Source organism: Rhincodon typus, chromosome 2, assembly GCF_021869965.1.
Source record: "Rhincodon typus isolate 14 chromosome 2, sRhiTyp1.1, whole genome shotgun sequence".
Taxonomy (NCBI): Eukaryota; Metazoa; Chordata; class Chondrichthyes; order Orectolobiformes; family Rhincodontidae; genus Rhincodon; species Rhincodon typus.
Genome location: NC_063333.1, coordinates 44,126,785 through 44,142,637, shown reverse-complemented (window position 1 = coordinate 44,142,637; position 15,853 = coordinate 44,126,785). Strand labels below are relative to the sequence as shown.

Here is a 15,853-nt window from a genome sequence, read left to right as displayed (position 1 = left end):
GGTGACCAAAAGGCAGAGAAAAAGCAGGAAGACAGTGCAGGTGTCCCCTGCGGTCATCTCCCTCCAAAACAGGTATACCGTTTTGGATACTGTTGGTGGAGATGGCTCACCAGGGGAAGGCAGCAGTAGCCAGGTTCATGGCACCGTGGCTGGCTGTGCTGTACAGAAGGGCGCGAAAAAGAGTGGAAGGGCTATAGTCATAGGGGATTTGATTGTAAGGGGAGTAGATAGGCGGTTCTGTGGTCAAAAACAAGACTCCCGAATGGTATGTTGCCTCCCAGGTGCATGGGTCAGGGATGTCTCAGATCAACTGCAGGACATTCTGAAGGGGGAGGGTGAACAGCCAGCTGTCGTGGTGCATATAGGCACCAATGATATAGGTAATAAACGGGATGAGGTCCTACAAGCAGAATTTAGGGGCTTAGGAGCCAAGATAAAAAGTAGGACCTCAGAGGTAGTAATCTCAGGATTGCTACCAGTGCCACGTGCTAGTCAGAGTAGAAATGAAAGAATAGGCAGGATAAATGAATGGCTTGAGAGATGGTGCAGGAGGGAGGGGTTCAGATTTTTGGGACATTGGGACCGGTTCTGGGGGAGGTGGGACTATTACAAATCGGATGGTCTACATCTGGGCAGGACTGGAACCAATGTCCTAGGCGGTGCTTTTGCTAACACTGTTAGGGAGGGTTTAAACTAATGTGGCAGGGGGATGGGAACCAAATGAGGAGGTTAGTGAACAGTAAGGATGTAGTAACTAAAACCTGTAAGGAACTAGATAATGAAGTCAGTGTGACTAAGGGGAAGAGTAGGCAGAGAGCAGATGATAAACGCAAAGGGACAGGTGGTCTGAGGTACATTTGTTTTAATGCGAGAAGTGTAGTAGGTAAGGCAGATGAACTTAGGGCTTGGATTAGTACCTGGGAGTATGATGTTATTGCTATTACTGAGACTTGGTTGAGGGAAGGGCAAGATTGGCAACTAAAAATCCCAGGATATAGATGCTTCAGGCGGGATAGAGAGGGAAGTAAAAGGGGTGGAGGAGTTGCATTACTGGTCAAAGAGGATATCACAGCTGTGCTGAAGGAGGGCACTATGGGGGACTCGAGCAGTGAGACAATATGGGCAGAGCTCAGAAATAGGAAGGGTGCGGTAACAATGTTGGGGCTGTACTACAGGCCTCCCAAAAGTGAGCGTGAGATAGAGGTACAAATATGTAGACAGATTATGGAAAGATGTAGGAGCAACAAGGTGGTGGTGATGGGAGATTTTAATTTTCCCAACATTGACTGGGATTCACTTAGTGTTAGGGGTTTAGATGGAGCAGAATTTGTAAGGAGCATCCAGGAGGGTTTTATAGAGCAGTATGTAAATAGTCCAACTCGGGAAGGGGCCATACTGGATCTGATGTTGGGGAATGAGCCCGGCCAGGTGGTTGAAGTTTCAGTAGGGGATTACTTTGGGAATAGTGATCACAATTCCGTATGTTTTACAATACTCATAGATAAAGACGAGAGTGGTCCTAAAGGAAGAGTGCTAAATTGGGGGAAGGCCAACTGTAGCAAAATTCGGCAGGAGCTGGGGAATGTGGATTGGGAGCAGCTTTTTGAGGATAAATCCATATTTGATATGTGGGAGGCTTTTAAAGAGAGGTTGGTTAGAGTGCAGGACAGACATGTCCCTGTGAAAATGAGGGATAGAAAGGGCAAGATTAGGGAACCATGGATGACAGATGAAATTGTGATTCTAGCAAAGAGGAAAAAGGAAGCATACATAAGGTCTAAGCGACTGAAAACAGACGAAGCTTTGGAAGAATATCGGGAAAGAAGGACTAATCTGAAATGAGGAATTAAGAGGGCTAAAAGGGGTCATGAAATATCTTTAGGAAACAGGGTTAAGGAAAATCCCAAAGCCTTTTATTAGTACCTAAAGAGCAAGAGGCTAACTATAGAAAGGGTTCGCCCACTCAAGGACAAAGGAGGGAAGTTATGCGAGGAGTCAGAGAAAATGAGTGAGATTCTTCATGAGTACTTTGCGTCAGTATTCACTGAGGAGAGGGACATGACAGATGTTGAGGTTAGGGATAGATGTTTGATTACTCTCGGTCAAGTTGGCATAAGGAGGGGCGAAGTGTTGGGTATTCTAAAAGGCATTAGGATGGACAAGTCCCCAGGTCCAGATGGGATCTATCCCAGGTTACTGAGGGAAGCGAGAGAGGAAATAGCTGGGGCCTTAACAGATATCTTTGCAGCATCCTTGAGCACGGGTGAAGTCCTGGAGGACTGGAGAATTGCTAATGTTGTCCCCTTGTTTAAGAAGGGTAACAAGGATAATCCAGGTAATTATAGACCGGTGAGCCTGATGTCAGTGGTGGGAAAGCTGCTGGAGAAGATACTGAGGGATAAGCTCTATTTACATTTGGAAGAAAATGGGCTTATTAGTGATAGGCAGCATGGTTTTGTGCAGGGAAGGTCATGTCATACCAACTTGATAGAATTCTTTGAGGAAGTGACAAGTTGATAGATGAGGGAAGGGCTGTAGATGTCATATACATGGACTTCAGTAAGGTGTTTGATAACGTTCCCCGTAGTAAGCTGATGGAGAAAGTGAAGTCGCATGGGTCCAGGGTGTACTAGCTAGATGTATAGAGAACTGGCTGGGCAACAGGAGACAGAGAGTTATAGTGGAAGGGAGTTTCTCAAAATGGAGAACTGTGACCAGTGGTGTTCCACAGGGATCCGTGTTGGGACCACTGTTGTTTGTGATATACATAAATGATTTGGAGGAAAGTATAGATGGTCTGATTAGCAAGTTTGCAGATGACACTAAGATTGGTGGAGTTCCAGATAGTGAAGGGGACTGTCGGACCATGCAGCAGAATATAGATAGATTGGAGAGTTGGGCGGAGAAATGGCAGTTGGAGTTCAATCCAGGCAAATGCGAGGTGATACATTTTGGAACAATTCAATTCAATTGATACAATTCAAGAGCGAACTATATGGTAAATGGAAAAGCCCTGGGGAAAATTGATGCGCAGAGAGATCTGGGTGTTCAGGTCCATTGTACCCTGAAGGTGGCAATGCAGGTCAATAGAGTGGTCAAGAAGGCATACGGCATGCTTTCATTCATCGGACTGGGTATTGAGTGCAAGAGTTGACAGGTCATGTTGCAGTTGTATAGGACTTTGGTTCGACCTCATTTGGAATACCGCGTACAGTTCTGGTCGCCACATTACCAAAAGGATGTGGATGCTTTGGAGAGGGTGCAGAGGAGGTTCACCAGGATGTTGCCTAGTATGGAGGGCGCTAGCTATGAAGAGAGGTTGAGTAGATTAGGATTATTTACATTAGAAAGACAGAGGTTGAGGGGGGACCTGATTGAGGTCTACAAAATCATGAGAGGTTTCGACAGGGTGGATAGCAAGAAGCTTTTTCCCAGAGTGGGGGACTCAATTACTAGGGGTCACGATTTCAAGGTGAGAGGGGAAAAGTTTAAGTGAGATATGCGTGGAAAGTTCTTTACGCAGAGGGTGGTGGGTGCCTGAAACGCGTTGCCAGCGGAGGTGGTAGAGGTGGGCACGATAGCGTCATTTAAGATGTATTTAGACAGATACGTGAATGGGCAGGGAGCAGAGGGATACAGATCCTTGGAAAATAGGCGACAGGTTTAGATAGAGGATCTGGATCAGCACAGGCTTGGAGGGATGAAGGGCCTGTTACTGTGCTGCAATTTTCTTTGTTCTTTGTTCTTTTGTATGGCATACCTGGGCAATTTTCGCAAAGTTGGGTAGATGCCAGTGATGTAACTGTACTGGAAGAGCTTGGCAAGGGTAATAACAAGTTCTGAAGGCTTAGTCTTCAGTACTATTGATGGAATGTTGTCAGTGCCCATAATGGTTTCAGTCTCCAGTGCATCTAACCCTTTCTTGATATCATGTGGAATGAATTGAATTGGCTGAAGACTGGTATCTGTATTGCTGGGAACCACTGGAGGAAACTGCAATAGGTCATTCACTAGACACTTCTGGCTGAAGGTTGCTGCAAATTTTCAGCCTTATTGTTTGCATTGTTGTGTTGGGCTCTTTCATCATCAACAATGTGAATGTTTGTGGAGCCTCCTCCTCCAGTGAGTTGATTGATTGTCCACCATCATTCACAACTGGATGTGGCAGTTTGCAGAGCTTAGATCTGATTCATTGGTTGTGGGATTGCTTAGCTCTGTCTATCACTTGCTGCTTATGCTATTTGACATGCCATAGCCCTGTTTGGTAGCTTCATCAGGTTGGCACTCATATTCAGATGTGCCTAATGCTGCTCCTGGCGTGGTCTCCTGCACTCTCCATTGAACCAGCGTTGATCTCCTGGCTTGATGGTACTGGTTGAGTAGAGGATATGAGGTTACAGATTGTGCTAAAGTACAATTCTGCTGCTGTTGATGCTCCACAGTGCCTCATGGATGTCCAATCCATTTAGTCTGTCCCATTGATCTACAAAAGAAGAAAGAGTGAAGTGCAGGAAATCTTTTTCAATCAGTAATTAGCATATGGGTTGCATTGCCTGGAAGTGTGGTGGAGGCTGGTTCAATTGAGGCATTCAAGAGGGCATTTGGCAAATATTGGGATAAAAATAATGTGCCAGTGTATGAGGAAAAATAGGAGATTAGCTCCAGTTGCTCATTTATAGAGCCCCTGCAGGAATGGCTTCTGTTATTCTGAATTGGCCATATTTCTAGAAGGGTCTAGAGGCACTGTCCATTGGAAGTTCAACCTTCGGAATAATATAGACATGATCAGGAGGCGCTGTGTTGTTATTATGAGTGTAGGTGCCTGTTTGTGAGTTATGTGAATGCACAGACAACCCGGTCTATGCTACAGCAGATCACTGTCTGATACTGCCTCCATGGAAGGGCAGATCTCCTATCTCATTCTTATTAGCTTGGGCTTTGAAAAATGTGGGTGGTAAAGTCTGCTTTGTCTTTGCATTAAATTGACAGCACAGTAAAGTCATTCGCAAGTTCATGTGTTTTGCAAGTTATACTACCCTGGTCTGACTCTGTGCATGATATCAGGCTGAAACAATGGGTGGTCATCAGTACAGGACAGGCATTTAAACTGTCACTCACAGAGTCAAAGAGTCACAGAGTTATACAGCACAGAAACAGACCCTTAAACCCAACTCATCCCTGCCAACGAGACGTCCCAATCTGACCTAGTCCAGCATTTGGTCCATATTCCTCTTAACCCTTCCTATTCATGTCCCCTTCCAGATGTTGCAATTGTAGCTGCCTCCACCACTTCCTCTGCCAGCTTGTTCCATACATGCACCACACTCTGCATGAAAAAGTTGCCCCTCAGGTCCTGTCTAAATCTTCCCCCTCTCACCTTAAACCTATGCCCTCTAGTTTTGGACTCCCTTTCCCTGGGAAATAGACCTTAGCTACTCACTCTATCCATGCCTGTCATGATTTTATAAACTTCTACAAGGTTATCCTTCAAATTCCGACACTCCAGGGAAAAAAGCCCTGTAACTCAAACACTCCAGTCCCAGCAATATCCTCGTAAGTCTTTCCTCCGTCCTCCCCAGTTTAACAACATCCTTCCTAGAGCAGGGAGACCAGAATTATATGCAGTCTTCCAAGTCTTTATTCAATATTTCATCCAATGAAGAAAAGCCTCAATATGCTTCCTTCATCACCTTGTGTACTGTGCCATCACCTTCAGGGACCTGTGGACACATTCTCATTTCTTCCACCCCATCTCAATCCTTTCATTTATTTTGTGTTCCTTTCCTTTGATAGCCACCCCTTGACCCCCAATAACCTCGCGTTTCTCCAGATTTACTTCCGTTCGCTCCTTTTCTACCAACTCAACCAAATCATTCATATCATTTTGCCATCTTCGTCACTACCAGCCAATTATTGTGCTGTCTGCATATTTCCCAATTGTGCCTCCCAAAGTTAAGTCTAAATCGTTAATATATTCTGCAAAAAACAGGGGACTCAAAACTGAGCACTTTGGAATACCACACAAAACTGCTTCCTATGCACAAAATAATCCTTTGTTTCCTGTCAGTGAGCCAATTGTGGATCCAAATAATCACATTTCCCTGTCTCCCACAGGCTTTAGTTTTCCTTAACAATGTGGGACCTTGTCACATGCCGTTCTGAAATCCATGCAGAAAACATCCACTGTGCTACACTCATTAATGCTCCATATTATTTCTTCAGGAAATTCAATTCAATTAATAAGACACCACCTTCCTTTAACAGAATTTTGGAACTCCCTCGATAACAGCACTGTGCAAATGGGTTGCAGTGGTTCAGGAAAGCAGCTATCTCCTTCTCAAGGGAACTGATGAGCTGGGAAGACAAAATACTGCTGACATCCCACAGAAAAATAAAAAAAAATACTTAGTAGGGCTAAAATTGTATCAGAGATAGTAGGAACTGCAGATGCTGGAAAATCTGAGAAAACAAGGTGTGGAGCTGGATGAACACAGCAGGCCAAGCAGCATCACAGGAGCAGGAAGGCTGACGTTTTGGGCCTAGACCCTTCATCAGAAATGGGGGAGGGGAAGGGGATTCTGAAATAAATAGGGAGAGAGGAAGAGGCGGATAGTAGGGCTACCTGTTCAAGAGGACTTTGTAAACAAGCATAATGCAATGTACAAATTATCAGGCATTTACTTGTAAGATAAGCGTGGAAGCTTTCTGTCACCTAACCTATCACGACTAAGTGTGCCCCGGAGGATCCCAAGTGACACCTTGTTCATAGCTCTTGTGTTCATTGAAGATTGACAGTTTTGCCCCTTTGTGTTCGAACATCGCCGTCAAACAGAAACTCCTTGGAAGCAAGGATAGTAGGAACTGCAGATTCTGGACAATCTGATGACAAGCTGTAGAGCTGGATGAACACAGCAGGCCAAGCAGCATCAGAGGAGCAGAAAAGCTAATGTTTCGGGTCTAGACCCTTCTTCAGAAATGGGGGAGGGGAAGGGGATTCTGAAATAAATAGGGAGAGAGGAGGAGGCGGATAGAAGATGGGTAAAAAAGATAGGTGGAGAGCGCATGTGTTAGTATTAATGGTCCCTACAGATACATTCCAGCATTGATCAGATTGCCTTGAGAAAAGACTTTTTAAAAATCTAAAATTGAAATCTTCTGTCACGTGAAGATTAAAGTAGCTTCTGCAATGGAAAGGGCTCTGTCTAACAATGAAAACCGTGTACCGATGACTGGTTTTCTTTGAGCGTGTGTGGATAATGTTCTCCCCACGAGACACGTCCAAATGTCACAACAAGTACAGCTTTGATCCATAGAATATTGCAGGACATCCTGCTGTTTGATACTGATGTGACAGCCTTAATAAAGGCACTTTTGTCATGCTGCTGTATCATAAAATTAAAACGAACCGCCGCAAATGAAATATAGTATGTTAAAGTGCATTGATCTATCACCTTCATTCCGATGCTAAGGTTAGAGCGTACACGTAGAGTCACATCAGTATGGAACACTGCATCCAATCCGAATACTGGATTGGATTTTCCCGGGGGCTACTGGACTCCGATTAGATGAGGGTCCTGAGGCCAAATTCCACCGCAGCGTGAGCGAGCCCTCAATCTCCCAGACCAGGGTCAGGAGAGCGGCAGGTGCTTAACAATAAAACTACAGGAAAATCAGACTCCCATTGCGGAGGGGGGTCGGGGTGCCCTTCGGGCCCTGGGGTTTCCCCAACAGCAGAGGAACTCCAGGGTGGCAAGGGGTCATTTCCTGAGGTGGTTGCTGTAAGTGGCAGGCAAATGAAGCCCAGTATGTTTGCCGGAATGAGCACCAGTTGGCCTCAGTGGAGCCCGCTGTGCTGTCGCTGCAAGGCTGAGCGGAGCTGTCCCGGGCCACAGAGCTGATTCATTGGCGCTTCTGCCTGGCCCCGCTGCCGGTGTGCCCCGGTACCGTGCTGTGTGTACCCCGGGTACCGTGCAGTGTGTACCCCGGGTACCGTGCTGTGTGTACCCCGGGTACCGTGCTGTGTGTATCCCGGGCACCGTGCAGTGTGTACCCCGGTACCGTGCTGTGTGTACCCCGGGTACCGTGCTGTGAGTACCCCGGGTACCGTGCAGTGTGTACCCCGGTACCGTGCTGTGTGTACCCCGGGTACCGTGCTGTGTGTACCCCGGTACCGTGCTGTGTGTGCCCCGCTGGTGCAGGCCCGGGAATTATCACCCATACACGTGAACTGCTGCAACCCCTCACACACTGTGCAGAGCAACCGAAGCTGTATCCAGAACCTGAGCCCCAGTAAAACCAAGCAGCAACTGCAGGACTAAGCCTGACGTGACCACCTTTCTCCATCTGTATGCTATAACATCTGCTGAAATTCTAACTTTCTGTGGGGGAGTGGTAGATTTGCGTTCTATGTTCACCGTCCCTTGAAAAAAATCAGCTTCTATTTCCAAGATTTTCCATGCGTTCCCCGAATCTATTAATACGCTCTGGTATTGAAGAGATGCTGGAGGATTGATAATCACATCAATAAATATCTGAGAGTTTTTTTTACTTTCGACCGAACTCCTCAACACACCTTGTGAGATTCAGTGGTTAAAACAAAATACAAATCCCTTGAAATTCCGGTAAACTTCTTTCCACTGACGGCTGGGGCACAGGTATCATTTGCAGGTAGTTGAGGGTGGATGGTTCATAGTAATGATGCAGCAGAAAACCGGTCATTTTGCGAGGCAGAGGAGAAATTGAGCGGCACACAACCTGACGCAGAGACTGTGGGCGGACTGTGGTATAAATACACGCGATGCCAAACGGGTTCCAAAGCCCAACTCCAGGATCCCAACCTTGCTCAGCCTAACGAAGCAACTTCTCCTGCTGTTCGTCAGCGACCAATAACCAACACAGCGTTGCTGAATCTGCTCATGTCGCGGTGATTCATAACTAGAGAAAGAGAGTCGAACACCTTCAATGTGAGTATGCATTTTTGCCATGGACGAGATTTGCTATGCAAGAGAATTGTCGTATTTCACTGGCCGAGATGTTAGTAAAGTCTTCATGTTAAAGTGTCGAGCCTCATTTTCTGTCATACAGGCAAGTATAGCAAGTAGTTTTATTGTGAAGCAACCTGTTCGGACACGGGACAGCACGGTACTGAGGATATTTGAACCCAGACCTTATGGCCCAAAGGCAGGGACGCAGTCACTGTGCCACATGAGCCCCTCATTTGTAGGCTCATTGCAAATTGGCCGTCTGCTTTAATTCCAGTCTATTTTCCTCAAAAGACAGTGAAACCAAAGTTGATGGGTTACACCTCCAGGGAAGAAAAGGCGATGGTCCTTTGTTCTATTGTAGAGAAGAGTGAGGGGTGACCTGTAAAAGATCTAGATTACAGCAAAGATTGTTAGGACAGGTATAAGACAGATGCTTCCACTTGCTGGGACCAATTCTAGGGTACAAGGCGCTGGTGAGATCACCTCTAGAGTACTGTGAGAAGTTTTGGTCCCTTATTTAAGGAAAGGCATCAACTCATTTGGAGGCAGTTCAGAGAAGCTTCACTAGGATGATCCAGGTATGTGGGAATTGTCTTATGAGCAAAGGCTAAACACGTTGGGACTCTAGTCGGGGATTTAGAAGAATGAGAGATGATTTCATTGTAACACATAGGATTCTTAACGGGCTTGACAGGGTAAATGCGGACAGTAAGGTTTCCCTCATGGGAGAGTGTAGGACCAGAGAGAATGAGGGGCATCACTTTAGGACAGTGATGAGGGGGAATTTCTTCTCTTAGAGAGTTGAGAGTCTTTGGAACCCTTTGCCACAGAGAGCCGTGGGGGCAGATCCTTGTGTGTATCTAAGGCTGAGATAGATAGAATCTTATCAGTAGGGGAATTAAGATTGAAAGGCAGGAACATGGAGGTGAGAAATGTCTGATCATCCTTGATCCTAATGAATTCTGGAGCAGGTTCGAGGGGCCCAACAACCTACTCCTGTTCCTATTTCTTGTAGTCTTAGATGTATAAAGCAGGCACTGATAAACCCAACGGTAAATTCGGGAGAAATGTCCTTGCCCAGAGAGTGTGGAGTTGTTCAGACGAAGCATATAGCTGAATTAAAAAACAATTTTAAAATAAAATCTCTAAATACATCAAAACTCCAGCAGGAAGCCGTCAAGTCAACCCGAGTTGTTTCTGCATCGTTAAAAACACGGTTTTTAAAGTGCACTTTGCATTCTCACAGTGTCATGATTTCTGCACGTGTGTCTTTTTTTTGCTTACATATTCTTAATTCGCGGTTTATGGTACGTGTTTTCGTAACTGCTGTATCGCTGTTTCACCCAAATGCATGTGAAATGTGTCTGTCAAAGTTCCTTGTTGATTTGGATGTGGATCGTATGACCTGACTGCTGAGAGAAAGGCTAGATCCAGTCCTGCACCTTGCGACCTTTGACAGTATTCATACTACGCCAGGTTATAGTCTAGCAGGTTTATTTGAAATCACAAGGTTTCGGAGCGCTCCTTCTTCGTCAGGTAAAGTGTACCGGGAAATCCAGCTTGGAACCGACAGTAAAGGGTCATGGTCAGGTATTTAGTAAAAATAGAAGCCATCCTCCAACATCCTTTGTACAGAGTATATACAACACTCCCGAGCAAAGCTTTATAAAGAAACACGACAGCTGGAAACTTTCAATAGCTCAAGTAACATAGACCGAGACAACACAGAGGCTGAGAAGCGGAACGTGGATAGTGTGCTGCAATTGAAATATTAACCTCACTTTTTCTCTCTGTACGGAAATGCTTGACTTGGCGTAGCTCCATTAAATTCTCCTTTGATTTCAGTTTTCCAACGCTGTATCTTCATTTTCGTCAATTTACAGCATCAAACCAATTTTAAAATAATAGCTCTAAATACATCAAAACATTATATCTCACGAGATTCCAAACAGGGATTAAAAAAAAATTATTAGGGGATTTGTTAGGGTAGATATGGAAAGGTATTTCCCCATTGTGGGACAGTCTGGGACCAGTAGACACGATCTCAGAATAAAGGGTCACCCATTTAGAACAAGAGATGGGGTCAGGATTAGAGGATTTTGTTTTGACCTCAAGGATGTAGTGAATCTGTGAAATTCTTTACGGCAGACGGCTGTTGAGATTGGACCATAAAATATATTCAAGGCCGAGGCAGACTTTTAATCAGTAAGGGAATCAACGATTATGAGGATAAGGCAGGAAAGTGGAGTTGAGTTGAGGATTCTCAGATCAGCCATGAATTTCCTTGAATGGCCAAGCAGACTCGATGGACTGAATGACTTACATCTGTCCGTAGAGTTAGGCATTTGTAAATGAGTTATAATACATTTCATATGCTTGCATTGACAGTGCACCGGACCATTCTTACGTGTTAACATTGACCTCCAAGGCATGGCGATAATTAATGTCTGCATTTGGTTTCCGACCTGTTGTCTGGGGGACCTTACAGATGTTCAGAAATTCCTGTGTAAAGCAGAGCCTGTCCTTTAACGTAGTTATTGAAATGCCGGTCACACAATCAACCGTCAACATACAATTATTTTCCTTTCCTTCAGTCTGAGGGGGGCTCTTCCTTAGCTTATTTGTTCTCATTCTTTCCAATCATTATATTGCCTGCTCAGATCTGCTGCCCCCTTTTGGTGTGCTTTGTAAGAAGTGGAGAATCATAGGCAGGATAGGTTAATTTACTCCGGCTCTTCCTTATGATGCAGCTTGGTGGCGAATCCAACCGAAACACACCTGGTCTCTCACACACTTACACCGAGAAGTCGGTAACACATTTACAAGTGAACATACCGTTCTGTGCTAAACAAAAAAACAAGTGACCCTAAGCTTTTCACCAGCAATATTCCATCGAATGTCAAGACACTCATTACTGCTAGTGAAATCCATGAGGCTGTTGCATAATTTTAGATTTTTAATCCATTTTGTGGTCGAATATACCCCAAAGCTAATTTCCACCATCTAATGCAAGGACAATTCTTTGTAATATGTTATCTTATGATAGGCGCCTTTCCTTCATTCGGCATTTGGAGAGATGTACAAAGAACACTGCTAAAATCTGGAACTAGTGGGCACCCACCGGGATCTGATAGTTCAGTCACACAGATCATGAACAGACACAGAAGATAATTCATAGGGCCAATGGAATGCTGGCATTATGCAGCTGGAATATAAAAGAATGGGCATTATCTAAAGCTGCACGGGTCCTGGTTAGACCAAAAATGAAGTTCCAAAAGTTCCATGTTTAACTGGAAACATTAAATCTCTTCGTCCCCACTGATTCTGCCGAACCTGCTGAGTTCCTTCTGCGCTTATTGTTCCTGTTGTTATTCCTGTTTAGATCATGCCTATGAATAGTTTTGGACATCGCAGCCCGAAGGGAAGGCAGGGTAAATTTTGCAGAATTATCCGTGGGTTTCAAACGTTACATTAGGAAGAGTGATTGTTTTGTCCCATGGAATTTAAAGGTTAAGCGATGATTTGATTAACTTTCTCAAAATATTCAGGGGAATAGATAGTAGAGATAGAGAATCGCTGATTTGGGGAGTTTAGGTCGAGGATACTTCGTCAGAAAATAGAGCCAGGCTTTCCAATGAGGAAAGACTCTGTCCCGCAAATGACCTCAGGATTATTGGTAAATGTTAAATCGGAGACTGACATGCTTTCGGTTGTCAGTAAAGAAAGTGAAGTAAAGGCGGCTATATGGAGATAGGTTCAGATCAGAACTCCCACTGAATGGCGAAACAGGCTGTGTGTGTGTGTGTGAAGGAGGGGGGACTGGTTTGCTCCTGCTCTTATGCTCCTAAAACTGGTGGGATGAGCATTGCCCCACACAACGCAGGATGTGTCTGTGCTCCTGTGCTGATCACTGTCAATGTAGAAAAGTATCTGATATTTTCCGAATAACATAACGATTTAACCCTATATCGTACCGCGCATGGTTAAAGGAGACATCACAAAAAAAATCAGTAACTGTCCCATTTTATTTCCATGCCGATTTCAAATGTTTGACTCTATAGTCGCCTGTGTTTGTTTTTGCATTGTTAGACCAGCCTGTGTATAGGCATGCAGTGTCTTGGCGGCAGCTTGTTCCTGATGCTGATCTGGATCCTGACGGTGGTTATGGCCCAGAAAAGGAACACAGACCCAATGAGCCTGGGGGAGATCGACCCTCAGTGCTGGGAGAGCTCCTCTCTCGCCCTCGTCGAGATGAAGAAGCTGCGGTTCGCCGAGACGGTCAGCGGCCTTTGGGACTTCATGATCTACCTGAAACTCTCGGAAAAACCCAAACACTCCGCCCTGTTCATTGACCTGGCTCAGCTCTTCTGGGACATCTATGTGGACTGTGTGCTCTCAAGGTCTCATGGACTGGGCAGGAGGCAGATCGTTACGGGATATACCCTGATGTACCCACAATACACGACAGGTAACTCATTTTCCATTTGTCGTCACGTAACAGCTTCAAAAAATCTGTTAGGAGCTTTTAAGGCTTAGTTTTGTTTCCTCCGCGCAAATCACTTTTTTATTTAACAAACTCGCTGCGTGCATTTTAACTGAACACTTTTCACTCTATTTCTCCAGATATATGTGACAATTAAAAAAAAGCTAAACATTGACGGCTAGATATAGTATACTAGCAGCTGAACACCACATATTATTCTAAAGGCACACAAATGAAACTGTTAGAGGGAGGCAATGGCCTCGCGGTATTATCGCTGGACTATTAATCCAGAGACCTGGATAACATTCTAGGCATTTGGGTTCGAATCCTGATATGGCAGATGGTGGAATTTGAATCCAATAAAAGTATCTGAAATTAAGAATCTAATGATGACCATGAATCCATTGTTGATTGTCTGGGAAAAACCTATCTGGTTTGCTAATGCCATCCTTACCTGGTCTGGCCTATATGTGACTCTACACCCACAAAAATGTGGTTGACTCTCAACTGCCCTCAGGGCAATTAGGGGTGGGCAATAAATGCTGCCTAGACTGTGACATCCTCATCCCATTAACAAATAAAGGAGAAAACAAACTCTAATCTTTTCTGAATTCAAACAAAGGGATGTTATAGAAATTCAATGAAGCTGGCGTACTTGCCACTGGCAAATCGAGATTTAGAATTTGCATATGGTGATACTCCTGGGCATCTCTCTATTTATTCACTCCTTACTGAATATATAACAGAGTTCTGAGATTTACATCCATTCTGATGTTTTGTTTATTGCAGGGTTGGCACGCTCAAATGACAAGCAATTAAAGTTCTAAAGTCTGCGAACTCCCACAAGAACTTGAGTCTCCGGAATATCAACTCTCCCGCTCAAGTGAAGCAAGATTGTTTGTTCTACGCGTTGTATCAATGAACATGTAGATAATTACTTCTCTTTAATATTAAACAGTAGCCCTACACGTGGGATGATGCAAAGCTGTAATTAAAATAGTCTCTTTCAAATTAGGCATTGTAATCTAATACTTAAAGCGAAACAAAACTCATCGAGAGAGAATATTTTCTACCCAGTAGATCTGCTGGAAATATCCCGAGTGGATAAGGGGAGGACAAGGTCAGAAATCACACGACACCAGGTTCTATTCCAACAGGTTTATTTGAAAGCACAAGCTTTTGGAGCAATAAACTTTTTGCACTATAACCTGGTGTCCTGTGATTTCTGACCTTGTCCATCTCAATCCAACACCAGCACCTCCACATAATAAGGGAGGATTAAATCCATCACATCAGCCCCATTCACAAAATCTCCAATACAACCACACAGTTATACTTCCCGAAATCTACTTACCACGCCATATAGCTTTGAAATTGTCCTGGCATCTTCGCGTTGGAGAGATCCAAATGAAGTTTTACTTGGTTCTGATTAGTTATACTTTCTTATAATATCTCAAAACACGTATGAAATTTGAAATCATATTCTCTGGACAAATCAATAACTTCTAAAGAAAAAAGATTAAAGCTTCAATAAATGATGCAAAAATGATGGTATAGCTATGGTTGTAGACTATCAACTAGCAGCCCTGCACCCCCAGCCACTTTCTTTAACAATGGTCACTGTAGCAGAGACAGTCATATAACCTTATACCTAAAACAATGTCCCAGCCTCATCTGTTATCATAGAATCCCTATAGTATGGAAGCAGGTCATTTGGCCCATTGAGTCGACACTAACTCTCTGAAAAGCATCTTACCCATATCCACTCCCCTAACCCTATTTCTGTAACCCTATATTTCCCATGTCTAATCCACCCAGCTTGCATGACCCTTGGACACTATGGGTAATTTAGCATGACCAATCCACCTAACCTCTTTCGACTGTGGGAGAAAACCAGAGCACCCAGAAGAAATCCACACAGACATGGGGAGAACATGCAGGCTCCACACAGTCAGTAGACCAAGGGTGGAATTGAACCCATATCACAGGCGCTGTGAGGTAGCAGTGCTAACACTGAGCAACCATGCCGCACATAATTACTATTGGGGATCTGCCCTACTAATAGGCCAGACTCACCAGAGGTAGGGGCATAATATATACAGGCAACAAGGAATGATATTGGAAGTCCTTAACATTGACTCCAGATCAAATTAAGTCTCTTGGCTCAATGAAATCTACCAACCTCCTTCAACTGATGAATCAGTATTCCTGTACACTGAATACCACTTGGAGGAAGCAGTGGTGTGTGATATAACCTTGGGTGGGGAACCTCAGTTTCTAACACCAAGAGTGTCTTGGTAATACTATTATGGACAAACTGGCTGAGTGCTGAAGGGCGTAACTACCAGACTCAGCTTTTAGTAGGTTACTGAGAGAATCAACACAA

The 15,853-nt window shown here is 44.4% G+C and overlaps 1 protein-coding gene across 3 annotated transcripts; it reads left to right on the top strand.

Moving 5' to 3' along the window:
* Positions 1-8,805: 8,805 nt before the first annotated feature.
* On the top strand, positions 8,806-14,578 carry LOC125487069 (protein FAM237A-like). Of its 3 annotated transcripts, none has more exons than XM_048617012.1 (3): positions 8,806-8,963; positions 13,074-13,452; positions 14,257-14,578. In XM_048617012.1, the coding sequence occupies exons 2-3, from the start codon at positions 13,092-13,094 to the stop codon at positions 14,292-14,294; spliced, it is 399 nt and encodes a 132-aa protein (XP_048472969.1). In that variant the 5' UTR covers positions 8,806-8,963; positions 13,074-13,091; the 3' UTR covers positions 14,295-14,578. The 3 variants fall into 3 exon arrangements, with proteins under 3 accessions (XP_048472969.1, XP_048472972.1, XP_048472966.1); XM_048617015.1 differs by lacking the exon at positions 8,806-8,963 and adding an exon at positions 12,369-12,415; XM_048617009.1 differs by lacking the exon at positions 8,806-8,963 and adding an exon at positions 12,623-12,660.
* Positions 14,579-15,853: the final 1,275 nt, after the last annotated feature.

Bases quoted from the DNA above. Each gene is read 5' to 3' on its own strand.
- LOC125487069 (XM_048617009.1), top strand. The intron at 13,453-14,256 runs GTAACTCATTTT...TGTTTATTGCAG, and splicing joins GTACCCACAATACACGACAG to GGTTGGCACGCTCAAATGAC.